Source organism: Haliaeetus albicilla, chromosome 8, assembly GCF_947461875.1.
Source record: "Haliaeetus albicilla chromosome 8, bHalAlb1.1, whole genome shotgun sequence".
In the NCBI taxonomy this organism is placed as follows: domain Eukaryota; kingdom Metazoa; phylum Chordata; class Aves; order Accipitriformes; family Accipitridae; genus Haliaeetus; species Haliaeetus albicilla.
The window spans coordinates 40,863,909-40,878,149 of record NC_091490.1 but is presented as its reverse complement, the minus strand read 5'-3'; the positions used below and the strand labels follow the sequence as shown (position 1 = coordinate 40,878,149).

Below are 14,241 nucleotides of genomic sequence, written 5' to 3'. Positions count from 1 at the left end.
AGCTATCAGGGGTATCCAGGCACAGGCTGGAAAAGTCTTCAAGGGTGGGGGGAAATTGGCCTCACCATCTAGTTCTGCGAGGCTGAGAAAAGCAAATTCCCAGAGCCAAGAGTACGGTTGCTCCCTCTTTTCTCTCCTCTCTCCAAGCCCGGCATGGGATGGGTTCGTGTGAGACGGAAGAAATGTTTCTAAACCAGAAAGCTGCCTGTTGGCAGATATGGTTTCCCACAGTCTCCTCCTAGAGAAACTGATGTGTTACGGTCTAGACAAGTGGTCCGTGTGGTGGGTGGGGAACTGGCTGACAGGCTGCACCCCGAGGGTGGTGGTAAATAGCTCCTTTTCAAACTGGCAACCTGTCACAAGTGGGGTCCCCCAGGAATCGCTATTGGGTCCAACGTTTAATATCTTCCTAAGTGATCTCAATGATGGGATCAAGTGTAGCCTGATGAAGTTTGCTGATGATACCAAACTCAGCGGGGAAGCAGATATTTTGGAAGGGAGAGCCACCCTGCAGGAAGACCTGGGTAGGCTGGAAGAGGGGGCTAACAAGAACCTTATGAAGTTCAACGAGGACAAGTGTAAGGTCTTGCACTTGGGAAAGAATAATCCAGGAGTGCGGTGCAGGCTGGGATCTACCTGACTGGGGACCAGCTCCGTGGAAAGGGTGCTGGGGGTCCTGGTGGACAACAAGCTCAATATGAGTGAACAATGTGCTGCTGCGGCGAAGAAAGCCAAGAGGATGCTGCCTTGTATCAACAAGGGCATCACCAGCAGAGATAAAGAAGTCATCATCCCACTCTACTCAGTGCTTCTCAGGCCACACCTGGAATACTGTGTTCAGTTTTGGTCCCCGCAATGTAAAAAAGGCATGGACAGGCTGGCGATGGTCCAGAGAAGGGCCACAAAGATGATCAAAGGACTGGGAAGCCTGCCATATGAGGAAAGGCGGAGACAACTGGGTTTGTTCAGCCTGGAGAACAGAAGGCTTAAGTGGAGACCGTATCACCACATTCCATTGTTTAAAGGGTGGCCACAAAGAAGACGGATACTCCCTTTTTACACAAGTCACACAGAAAAGACAAGGGGTAATGGGTACAAAGTACTCCTGGGGAGATTCTGGTTGGACACAAGAAGAAAATTTTTCACAGTGAGAACAATCAGCTATTGGAATAATCTCCCCAGGGAAGTGGTGGATTCCCCAACATTGGACACTTAAGATTTGGCTCAACAAGGCTGGCAGGGCCTTCTTGTCTAGACCGTGCTTTTGCCATGAAAGGTTGGGCCAGATGATCCTTGAGGTCCCTTCCAACCTGGTATTCTAAGATTCTATGATTCAGATTGCATGTGCACTAGGAAAGATCACTTTTAAAAATCAGGCCCTCCCTCACCCACCAGGGATGTTTCTATGTTCCCACGTAGCTTTTGTTCTATTTAAGTATCCGGCTCTGTCTATTTGGATTGTTTGCACCAAGATGGACTTCCGAGGTGTTACTATTTGCAGTTGCTGAAATCCTACCCTGACGCCATCACATGCTGATTACTAAATGCTGAGAAATGTAGAATCTTGGCTCTTGACCTGGGAAAGACACTTGATGATTTCAGGAATGGTCAGGACAGGGACAGCTGGGGGGGAGCAGCACACCATGTGTTGGGCTGCTACTGAATCGGGGAAGGGAGCATAAATTGTCATATTGTCGATTTTTGTCATAAAATGTCAATTTTTGCTGAATTTACAGATGCATTTGGGCATGCTGGAGACACATAGCATCTCTGATTCCCAAAGCTGATGGCAAAAAAATAACTTTATTCTTTCCCAGAGGAACTCTGGAGCCTTTCAGCGCTGTATGTGAACGTGGCCTGGGCAAGTGGGGGCCATTAGTGCTGGCATCCCTCTGGTGTGGTTCAGCTCTGGGTGCAGCACAAGTAATTGTTGGGTTTGTTTGTTTTTTTCTCTGTAGAAGGAAATAGCATGTTCTTGGGAATACAAACAGTTCACAACCTTTCTGCACCACTCCCTGCCACTCTTGTGATGACTGGAGCCTGTTGGGAGCAGCAGTGGGGCTGCCTGGCCTGGGGTCCCGCAAGGAGTCGGACCCATGCCAAAGGGTAGTGAGGTTTGGTGCACCCAGGGAGGCAGATAGCGAAGGGGATGCAGGGTTTGGGGAATTGCTGGTGTTCAGGGCTGGTTGCCAACCCCACACTCCCATCCCAGTCTCCCTGCTGACATTAAAAAGCTTTGGATCAGGCATTGCTAAATTTGTTCTTGGTAGCTGCATCTTTCTGCTCTGCTGCTACAGGGCTGTACCATGAGGTGGGTCTAGCCTAGAAGATCAGAAACCCATTGCTGGTTGCCTACCAGGGCATGTGGTTATACAACAAGGCACAAACAACATGCTTAGCATCTTAGGACCTGTTGTACCTTTTGTAGTTGGGCCCCTCTCATCTCCCTGATCCTCCTCCCTTATATTGGAAACACACATAAGAAATTTGGCAGGATGAGAGTTCCTATTGACACTTACTTTAGGTCTGTGCAGCCAAAAAGGCTCAGGGTGATGAAAGGGAGCATCAACACTCGTGCTGTTTGGACAAGACCTACCCATCCTACCCACTGAAGCTCAGCTGCATGTTTAGGACTACCGCTGGAACTATGCTGGTATTTGCCTATTGATGATCATCTCCCAAAACATCTTGGTTCCTGGAAAGCCTCAACAAAATGTTCTGCAAGAGATAAGCAGGGAGCAGCTGGAGACTGAAGCTGTGAGTGCCCTGGGCAGAGCTCCCTGGTGAGTCTTCGCAAAGGAATTCTGCATTCCTCCCACTGCTTTGCCCTGCTCTTACTTTTTGCAGTCTGCCCAAAGTGACTGGAGCAGAGAAATGTAGCATTGTTCTCTTGTAGACTCTGCAGAATCTTTTCAAAGAAACTGGTACATAGAGACCCTTTTCCAGTTAATTTTAATGCAAATATTAAATGCCTCGATACTAGCAGAGATCTATTGCTGATGGAGCTGTGAGACGTCCTCTGTCCTCTTGGAGTCTCTGTCTTTTCTTGGGACAAGGTGTCTGACTAGATAAATGCTTCCAAGAACTCACCCTGCAGCTGTAGCCCTGGGCTACACATGCTACATATGCAGTAGTAAACTAAATGGCCCACGACACAGGTCTAAACACTGTCCCATTTTCGTCTGTACTGCACACACCTTGGCGCAATTTTGGTCCATGCCAAACAGCATCCTTCAAACAGCATCTAGATATGGTCCAAGGATAGCCCAGGGCAGAGACCATTCCCTGCAAAAAGCCTGGATGTGGCTACAGATGACTGAGAAGCAGTGGAGATGGGAGTCAAGCTGGGTCTCTTGGCATCAGGGACAAAAACTAGCCTCTGGCCCATTTATTTAGTAATGTGGATGAATCCAGTGTGTTTGCAAAGCCGTCATTATGGATTCACTGTGCTTGGTGACTTCTTTGAAGGTAAACGGTCTCAGCTGTTCACCTGCTAGCATCCCTGGGTGAGCAACATTTGCCCTGTTAGCACAGGGAGTCCAGCCCTTGCATTTTCCTGTGCTTACCTGGGTGAGAGCTCAGCATCCAAAGCTCTGCCGTCACTTGCTGGATCAGCAAGGGCAGTAACCAGGAAGTTTCTCCAAAACGCAGCATTATTTGTCTTCACATGTAGGGATTACTGAGACTATTAATCATATAACAATAAGTCTTCCTGTCAACTGCGTTTGGTCCTGCCAAGCCCATTACCTGAACGGCCTCTTTGTTCTGTCTGTGCTACAATCTCACATTACCTTCTGGACTAAGCGATCTGTCGCGGCACATCACGTGTGCCATTTGGAACAGTTCTCAATCCACACCTTTGTGACTGTTTTTCACAGCTTCCCCACACTTGCTCATTTGTTTCATTTACATTAATCGTCCCTGTCGAGCTCAAGTTCCTTATGGTCCTGGTTTTCAGGGGCACAAAAGTCTCAAATTTTCTATATCTGCCTGAAGCCTCTTATCTGGTGCTCCAGGATCCTTCCACTCAGGGCTTCCCGTGGTGCTGGGAAACTCAAATCTTCTTTCTCCTCTACAGCCTTGAGAAAAATTGCATCTGGGGACATCTGGGCACGCAGGGTCTTCATTTGTGCTGCTGGCTGCAGAGGTCATGGAACCTCAGCAAGAAAGCTGGCTAATGCTTGAACTTCATGACTGCATCTACCATTAAAGGACAAATCTGTTCTCCTGAGGCTAACCAGCATGGCTGGGCCATGTTCATGCTAGAGAAATACTTTTGCCACCAAGGAGTGACCATATGCAGACTACCTGTAAGGAATGGTTCCTTGCCCTGGTAACTCCTGAACAGCACCTGGGTTACATTTGGCATAGTGTTAGCTGGGTCATACCAAAGCTGGGCCATGGACTGTTCCAAATTTCAGCCTCTAGGTGAATTAAATCCAGAGTCTGTGCCCTCGTATTCTTTAAGTTACTAGTATAGGTGTAGCCTGAGCCATGGGGTAAGGGCAAGAAGTCACAGTTTCTCAAGTAGGGAATTTCTAGGCAAAGCATTTGAATGGTTGGTACCTTCTCAGGCCCAGGTGAGGAGCCATGAGACCTCAGGCTGCCTGGGTCATCCCGGGGTGAGCAAACCATGAGTTATGGCCCCCACCCCTCATGCCATAGTATATTTTTTGCTCTCACCTGTGCTGGAGTGCTCCCAAGTCTGCAGGAGGCACCTGGATACACTTCAGGTGACCTCCAGCTCTGTCCCAGGAAACACACACCTGCTTGTAGAAGTCCTGGGAATGTAAAATCTTCCACCTTGTATTTCCCATTTGCATTCTCCTTGCCCACCAAAACCACCCCAAACCTATATTAAAACTCTTTTTGTGAATTTAAATCCAGACCAACAATCCGTATTTACAGCTGAATATATTTGAGCCTGATAATAACACATAATGGCTTTTTTATATCCCAGCCAAGTTCAATGCAAGATCAATTCACTCTGGCCATGGCAAACAAACAACCTCTCCATGTCCACAGATCATGATGTACAATGGCTGTTCACCTGGGCTGGAGACGCTCCAAAGCATGGTCTGCGGTGCTGGACACAAGAGGGATCCCCCAGATAGTCTTGCTCAAGCGCTCATCTACTCTGAATCTCATGCTGATTGCTGAAGTCACCAGTCCCAGGATGTGCTTTAGCTCAAGATCCTGTAAAGGTGACAAGGAGATGTGGCCTGGGGTGGAGATGGCGGCAGCTGTGCCATGAAACCCATTAGCTGGCAGGGGGACTTGCAGACCTGATTCCTACACTTCCACTCCATGCCGGCTTTGCCCATCCTTCCCAAACAAAGCTGTCCTGCTGTGATACAAGGTGGAGAAGAAAGCATATCCTGTGGGTTGAGACTGGCAAAGGAAGCAGACTAGTGTATGTACGGAGGTGTTTTCAATGGTAAGGTATGCTTTAACCACAAGCAACATCTGGGCTGCTTTATTTGACTATTCTTTACTTTGTCAAAGAGGAATTTGTCCTGGTTTTATTACAGCTTTTATTATTGGGTGACACGTTTCTCGTGGTAGCAACTGGCTGGCAGAGCTCAAGGTGCAGGGAAACACCTAGAACACAATGCCGATCCCTCCCTGCGTCTGCGCTCTCCTTTCTTCTTCTCTTTTCCTGGTTGTGTCATCCACTTCAGTGCTCACCTTCACAGCACACTTTCTCACCAGGACCAAGCCCGGAGGTGAGTTGCAATAGTCCTTTGTTTTTTCAATAGTTAATGGAGGAGGAACCTGACTCAGGCTGTGAGAGACAGGCACCTGGTACAGGAGGGAAGGGGTCTGTGGACATCTGTTTTCATCTCTGATTGCAAGGAGGCATTACTTCTCTCTCTATTTTCTTATCATGTCTGTCAGTAGTACTGACACTGCTGATACACAAGATAAGAGGTGACAGGCGCTGCACCCACCAGCTTTTGCTGGAAATCCTGTTTTGGGGGATCTTACAGCTACCTGTAAGACCACAGTGGAGTGCAGGCTGGTGCTATATGGGTTTCCTTGTCCTTAGGTCAATAGTGGTATGCAATGAAGACTGTCCTGTTAGAAAGTCCTGATTACTGCAAAAGCAGCAAGACCTGCGCTTTGGGACACAGACAGCAGCGCCATGCTTTTAGAGACCAAAGCAAAAGAATCAGTAAAAGCAATGGGGTGTTGCAGACCTGAAAGACCATGACTATTACCTGGTAGAGAGGAGTAGCCAGCTGGGTGCTGGTGATAAAAACACTGGTGCTGGTGCTATGACAGAGACTGTTGGAAGTTGGAGGGGTGGTGGTCATACAGGTGCTAGCCGTGCCGGGAAGGCTGTGGCTACTGTTCACAGAACACTGAAGCAAAACACACAGTGACAAATAGAGCCATTAATTAGTGCAGATAAGCTGTTTTGAAACGTTCAATGAGGTCATCAGCTGAAAGGCAAGTAAACACATATAGCACCAGCCTGCACACCACAATGGTTTACAGGTAGCTATCAGATCCCCCACAACCACGGGGAAAGGGAGCTCCCCCTCCCTCGACATCTCTGTGTGACACTGACATCAAAATCCATTTTGTGGTTCACAGGCCCATTGGCCCGTTCTTCTGGTTTGTGTCATCTTTTTGGGGATCCCCTTGGGGGTCTTTTCCTTATTGTGCCCACACACATGTTCTTCTGAAGTTGACATTTTGTTCTGGTTCTCCATGTTTGCAGACAGCGTTGCCTGTGTCTCGCAGCCCCATGCAAAGTCCAGAGTCTGCCCGAGTGCTCCTGTCATCCTGCTGGGCTTGGACATGACAGGATTTGTGCTGGGGGCTCCTTGGTGGCTTCCTTGGAGGGGTCTGTTGCTCTTGGGCATGTTCTGACTTCTCTGTGTCCCCCCCTTTTGGTACCCCTCTGCCCTCAGGAAGTCTGAGCCCACTGCAGACATGGTAAAGTGGGGAACCCCAGCCTGGCCATTTTATATCTATGGCTTGCAGCTGTATGTTTTTAATCTCTATAGCTTTATAAATATATATATATATATGTATATACATACAGCTATGCATGTATAGAAGAATATATAAAACACATATATCCACATCTAAATAAAAAAAAAATTATACATATTTGTACACTCCTTTATGTATACTTCTATATATTGTATAGAAGCACAAAATATACATTTATATGCTATATACAGTAGATAAAGGTATATATTTTTATTATTTTATTTATTTATATATTTTATATTTTATTTATGAGCATTTCCCACTCCAAAGGAAGCGGGCAGCCAATGACAGGGCTGCCTGAGAACATGTGGGGCAACGACACCGTCAAAAGTGGTGGTCTCCCTGGGGAGAGGACGTGGCGGTCTTTTTCTCATGTACTTCAGGCTACACTGGTAGATAGTCCTGCCAGCCGATCAAAAGGCTGCCTGAGACCGTGTGGGTAGGACGGTGTCAAGAAATGGCTGCCAGCCAATCGCAGAGCAGCATGATGTCTAAAAAAGCAGGCAGCTCCCTGCCATATGACGGTGGCACCCTGTCCTAAAATGGCTGCCAAACCAAAATGGCAGCCCGAGGGAGACCAAAGGCTGACTGGGTCTGATGTACTTCCAGGTAAACCGGGAGGGGTGGCTGCTCCTGCTAGCCAATCACAACAGAGCACAGCCCTAAGGCTGCTGGGAGGGGGCAGGATTTCTGGCAGAAGCTGGCAGGCGGGGTGGCTGTGGCTCCTCCCCGTGTCTGTCAGTGGTACCTGTGGCATTTCTGCCCCTTCCAGGGTCCCTGAGGTGACGCCTCCCCATGATGCAGCAGGCCACCGCGTGTCCTGAGGAACCCGCCATGGGCAGCTCGCGGCGCTTCGGGGAAACGAAGGGAGGGAAGAAGGGGATGATGGAGCAAGGGAGTGGGTGGTGATGGAGGGGTCTGTGGAGAGGTGGCCGCGGCCCGTGGGCCAGCGTGTGTGTGAGCGCCTTGTGCATGGCGCGCTGCAGGCGACCTTTCTTTCTGTGAAGAGGTGGCTGGAGGTAAATGTACTGCAAGTCTTCACGCTGTCCCCTGAGCCCCTGTGCGTACCTCCCTGCCAAACTGGGTACCCAGAGCCACCTCCCTGCTGGGGTCACTGGGCACCCGTCACTTGTTGTCCTGTCTGTGGTGTTTGCAGATCCATTCATGGAGCTCATGGAAGGGAGGAAGATCTCCTGCAAGAAACTCCTCATCTTCCTGCTCTGCAGCTTCATCTTCAGCTCCTGTCTCTTTGTTTCTCTTCACCAGTTCAGGACTCCCAAGCCAGAGCATTACAATTCCAATCCCTCTGCACAAAGAGCCCATGCTGGAAATACCAGCACCCCACCAAAGGGTGAACACAGGCTGACCATCCTGCTGTGGAAGTGGCCCTTTGGGCAACACTTTAACTTCATAAACTGCTCAGAGCTCTACAGCATCCCGGACTGCCATTTCACTGTCAACCGCAGCTGGTCCCAAAAGGCTGATGCTGTGATTATGCATCACAGGGATGTGTGCGGGGACACGGAGGGGCTGGCCCAGATCCCCAGACTCCCATCCCAGCGCTGGATCTGGTTCAACTTGGAGTCCCCAAGTCACTCTCCAAACTTAGGTGCTATGGGCAACCTCTTCAACCTCACCATGTCTTACCGGAGGGACTCGGACATCTTCACCCCTTATGGGGAGCTGCAGCTCCTTGGCCAGCCTCAGCCCCTCAGCATCCCACCCAAGACCAAGCTGGTGGCCTGGGTAGTCAGCAACTGGAGAGAAGGCTCCCACCGAGTAAAGTACTACCAGGAGCTGAAGAAACACATTGCTGTGGATGTCTACGGGCAGCATCACTTGCCCCTGCCCTGGGACAAGCTCCTTCCCACTGTGTCCCAGTACAACTTCTACCTGGCTTTCGAGAACTCACAGCATGAAGACTACATCACCGAGAAGCTCTGGAGGAACGCCTTGTCCTCTGGCACCGTCCCTGTTGTGCTGGGGCCTCCTCGAGAAAACTACGAGCGCTTCTTGCCCCCTGACTCCTTCATCCATGTCAATGACTTTGCCAGCGCTGAGGACCTGGCGCAGTACCTCTGGGAGCTGAGTAGGGACACTGAGAGATACCAGCGCTACTTCCAATGGCGCAAGTGGTTGAAACCCATAGTGGGAGACAGCTGGGGCCTGCACGTCTGCAAAGCTTGTCACTTCTTGCAGGCAACAGAGGCCAGGTACCAGGTTGTGCCTGATCTGTCTGAGTGGTTCGTGTAACTGCTGTTTACTCAGCTCTCTGCTGTGCTGCAATCTTTTTGTTCTTGCTGGTGAGTTGCAATTTCCTGGGATGATTGAATTGATGGAAATGGAGGGACAAGAGGAGCTTTGAAGTGAACAAGGACACAGAAGCAATTAGGTGTTTGTACGTCTTTGTCTTACTGGAGAATAGACTGTCAGATAGAGTAGCACATTGGGGGTTTTTTTGATCTGTTAATTACCTGAACAACTTGTTATGCTGGCTGCAGCTTGGTCTTTGGAGAAGTTCACCTTCAGTGTCTGCAAACAATTCTGGATCAGCTCCACAGGTTGGAGAGCCGAAGCAAGTGGCCAAGAGGGGAAGGTGAAATAGCAATACTTAGCATAAACCTGTTTCAAGGACTTTGTACTTTGCAAAGCTGCGGCTTGAAGGGGTGGCCGCACCTGCTGCTGCAGGAGAACTGGCTGCCCTCCTCTCTCCCAGCCCTGCAGCCCCAGTCCTGCCCTTGCTCTGCTTCGGGCTCACCCTGACTGCCTTTGGAGTGCTGCATCAGGATGCTAAATGGGCAGAAAACAACTCAATTTATTTTACAAGGCTGTTTTTTAGACAGGTTAGCAAGACAGTGTGGGTTTGAGGAGGGCTCTGACAGCAGCAGACTGGTGCAGGTAAGATGTGGGGTGCCAAGAATGCCCCTGAAAGAACTGTAAGTTTTAGTGCCTGCAGCACCCTGTGGCAAGGAGACGCTCAGGACCAGCACGTGATGAGCTACCTCCTCCTCCGTGCCTCGAACATTGCAACTTTTGGCATTGGCTGATGCCTCTAGGCCACGTGTTTAAAAACAGTGAATAATTGGCTTTTCTTGAGCTTCCTGTTGCTGTTCAGGTCATATCACCAGAAATAGTTTCCTTTTCAGGTTGGGGAGCCCCATTGCATGGAGTCAGCAGACACAGCTGTGCCCTTCCAGGCTCCTTGCCGATACCTCTGGACATTCAGTTTGTTTTCCTGACTGCTACTGATCCCTGAGCTGTGCTTCTCAAAGGTTTGTCCTGACCTCAGGATGTTTCCATGAGGAAAATCAGCTCAGAGTCCAGCAATGTATACAGAGATGCAATTGTTTTCTCCATCAGCAGCATTTAGCAAACATTTCCAAAGAATTCCCTCTGCGTTTCCTCCTGCAGTCATTCTATAGAAGGACCATCAGCAAGACCTTGTCTTTAGCATTGCGAGTCCCTTATTTTCGTAAGCAACCTTTGCCACCTTGTTTTTTTTCTGCTTTGCAGATTGGTTGAATACATTGATCAGCACAAACCTAAGAACAAATCCTTCACTCTGAAATCTGAACCTTTATCCCTCCCATCTTTTTCCTGTCCTCCTAACAGTACCTGCCTAGACGACACCTTCCTGAGGCTGCTTAGTTTCTTGAAGAGCCCTTGCTGGACCTTAGTGAACCCCTTTGGAAATTCAGGTAGAAAGAGGTGCCACGTCTTCCTTAGCCATGTGCTTGCTGGCTGCTTCAAAGAAGAGCAATAAATTTGGGAGGCGTCGGGATTTATTGCCAAATAATTATCCATGCTTTTGGCTCTGCCTTGTCTGCCTGTAGACATCTCTCCTCCTTTAGCGTGTAGCTCCTGGGATCTCATCAACTGACCCTGGTGCTCTTCCCATCTTTAGAGCCAGTTCAGTTCAGAGCAGCTGGAGAAATTTAAGATTTTAACACTACTGATTGAACTGATATGGATGTGGATAAGGAATAAATAATATTCTGCAGGTGAGCTCTATGAACAGTCTTTTCCCATCAATGGGTGGCACTGGGTAGTTGGGATGGACGGTCATTTGTTTCATGGCTCCTGCTAGATTTGGAAGATGATGCCTGTCCCTGAGCTAAATCCTTCCACCTTGAGACTTCCATTGGGAAGACCAGCTTTGAGCATTGGCCTCCAGAGCTGCCTTTTGCTGGCATTGCCAGCAAAAACGATTACCAAACAGAGTGGTTGATTAAACTGAGCAGTGATGGAGCAAATTTCTAGGAGCTGCTAGAGACAACCCATGCCGCATGCATGAATGCAGCCAAGAGGAGCTTGCTCTTGGCTTTAGCCAATGTCATAAAAAGTCTTCCCAGGAAGAAACCACAGTGTAAAACCCCATGAACACATTCAGTTCACCTGAAATATTTTTCTTTAGCCTGTTTTGAAAGGACATACTGCAGGGAAGAGGAGTTCCTGGGAGGTGGCAATGCAAGATGTGTCAGGGCAGGGCCACTGTCTCCAGGGTGTTTAGATGCCTCTTGCAGCAGTGGGCGACTGCAGATATGCAGCTGCCTTGGCCAACAGGGTTTCCAAGTATACAAGGTGGCATTTGCCGGGTGCAGAGCAAGTGGCCGTGCAATGGCAGGGAGCCCAGTTTCAGTCCCGTTGGAGACTTGGTGTTTACTGAGATCACCCAGTGCATTAAATAGACATCTTAATAAACACGCAATTCAGTTCCAGCTTGGATCTCACTCCTTTGAGCGACCTGCAGGTTCACACCAGGGAAGTAAATGCTTGTGAACAGGAGCTTCGGTCCACCCCCCTCAAGACTTGTTTTTGTGTAGCCCCTGACCCTGTCATTTGGATTGGGCTCAAGACTGCCCATGCTCCTCCAGAAGGAAACGCACCCTGGGCTCTGAAATTCTCCTTAATAAACACACTACCAGGAAGTAAATATTATCAACAGCATGTTATCAAAGCAGATTGAGTGGCAAATTACAATGCAGCAATGTCATTAGAAAGGTTTCATTAGTTTGGCTCTTTTGCATGCCTTTTTGAGTACTAGAGCATGTATAATCTGTATACATGTATAGTGCAATTCGTGTACCTCATGCTCTTACCTTCAACCTGATTTCAACTTCAAAGGTAAGAAGAAAATCTCTCATTTCTGAGGAAGGCACTAGATTAGATACCAAAGGGGAGAGAGAATTGACTCCAGAAATGACTGAATCTTTTCTTATCCAGGAGCAACACTGCTGTCACAGCCAAGCAAGGAAGGCGATGTGGCTGGGCACAGCCAGAGCCTTTGCTGCTCTCCATCCCTCCCTTCCGCGCAGACTGTGAATGGCTGTGGGTTAAACTTCCTTCTAGCTGCCTCAGCCTGTCAAGCGATCAATGTTTCTATCCAGCACAAAATGTTAGGCAGTAGCAGAGGTTTGGGAAACCCATCCAGACCAGCAGTATGAAGCAGGTTGCTTTAGACCCTCACTCAGGTCGGTTTGCAGAGGAGCTCCAGGTGAAGGGACAATGCTGCCCCGTGAGCAGCTGAAATTACAGGTTTGCACCGGTTCAGAGAGTGACAGGACAAATTCCCAGAAGAAAACTTCATTAAGAGCCTTTCAGTGGAAAAATATTCCCCCACCCATTGGTCTAGGACATCCCCAAGTTACAGAAAAACTGGGGGAAAAAGAAACCTCCCCAAAGCCTACACAAGGTAGGCAGGCTGCACGGTTGAAGCCTGCCCAACCACCCCAGGCTGAGATGCCTCGCCATGCAGATGGGCCCCATCAGAGCTGGCACTGGTGACATTTTCTGGGAACGCCACACTTTGGTGTCGATGCACTCTGGGAACAAGGAAACACCAATGTTTTTGCACCATTGTGCTGTGAAGAGGCTGGATGGGGAAAACCCCTCTGGCGTAGGACTGGGAAGGGAGCCGGCTGCAGGGAAGAGGAGAAGGAAAGAGACTGAATTCAAAGCAAATGCTAGGGGTTTGTCAGGGGAGCACAAAAAAAATTAAATTTGGAAATTTTCAGTTGAGGTCAACCTGAAACACATAAATCACGTGCTGAGGGGTGGGAAGAGCCAGACTGAAACTCAGGGTATTTTTTTAAGTGGAAAGAAATGCCTTTCCAAATTTGAAAAGCTCCCCGATGAAAATGCTGAAGTGAAGCCCCAGGCTAGGGAGCGTTTTCTCTCAAGTAGAACGAGGAATATTTCTGCAAAGCAGATCAATTTCCATGGCCGATGGCAGGCAACACACACCTTAGAGCAGTGGCTAGCCTTGAAGTGGCTGTGTGCTATGATGCAAGGGGCTGGGACATGGATGAAGTGGGACATTGAATGGCAGGAGGGCACCCCAAAGAGCTTTGGGCTCCTTGGCATAGGGGACCATGGGGACAGGGCTTGACACATCCATTTAGTAGACATCTCGCATGCAGAGAGGGCAAATTCTCCCAAATTTGGGCTATTTACCCTTGCGGAAAACCCCTTTTCCAACTATGGGGAAAGCAAACATAATTTATCCATCGCTGCTAATGCTGCCTGCTGCTGCAGCCTCTCCAGCTGTGGTGGGGGAGCATTTTGGGAGCACCTGCTCAGCGAAACAGCTGCAAGAAATCCCCAGTTTTCTCTTGCCAGCCTCCCAAGTCTGATTCCCTTTGCTTCCAAGACCTGGAGCCATTTAACACCTATTAAAAAGAGACAAGTCCTACAGGTTTTTGGACTCTTTTAACTGGGTAAGGGCAGCACCAGGGTTATTGGCTCTCTCTCCTTTTGCACTTGAGCCTGGGGTTATTTTGGCAGGTCAAGGCCAGCCAGGCTCATCAGCCTCATCTCTCTCCTGGGTCCAAGGGCTATTTGGGGACCTGGGAGCCCTGGGGAGAGCTGACCCCGAGGTTGGCCAGCCTTCGAGGCTGCAGGAGCAAAAGCAAAATAAATATGCAGGGGGCATATCTATGAATTGACCTCACCTTCATCCCCCAAATTGTGCTGCAGCCTTCGAGAGGGTGACTAAAATATGAATTTTAGTTCCACTGAAACATTCAGGGCTGGGCAGACCATGGGGTGTGAGGAGCTTGCACCCAGCCAGGCTTAAGCCTTGGTCCTTGAGGAGGGGACGTGGGTTTGGCAGGACAAAAATATCACATTAAACCTTCCTTCCTCTCCTCTAAGCAGCAGCTCAGTGCTGCCATGGCCTGGAGAAGGGATGCCTGTGGGCGACACGGAGCCACACACAGGCTGATTTCGTTAGAGGAT

At 49.1% G+C, this 14,241-nt stretch overlaps 1 protein-coding gene across 1 annotated transcript in view; it reads left to right on the top strand.

The window, feature by feature from the left end:
- The first annotated feature begins 7,370 nt into the window (after positions 1 to 7,370).
- LOC104313889 (4-galactosyl-N-acetylglucosaminide 3-alpha-L-fucosyltransferase FUT6-like) overlaps positions 7,371 to 14,241 on the top strand; it is a 10,563-nt gene continuing 3,692 nt past the window's right edge. Inside the window, 2 exon segments of the mRNA XM_009913079.2 lie at positions 7,371 to 9,218; positions 10,618 to 10,703. Coding sequence (XP_009911381.2) covers positions 8,029 to 9,218; positions 10,618 to 10,703 — 1,276 coding nt within the window. The 5' untranslated portion in view covers positions 7,371 to 8,028.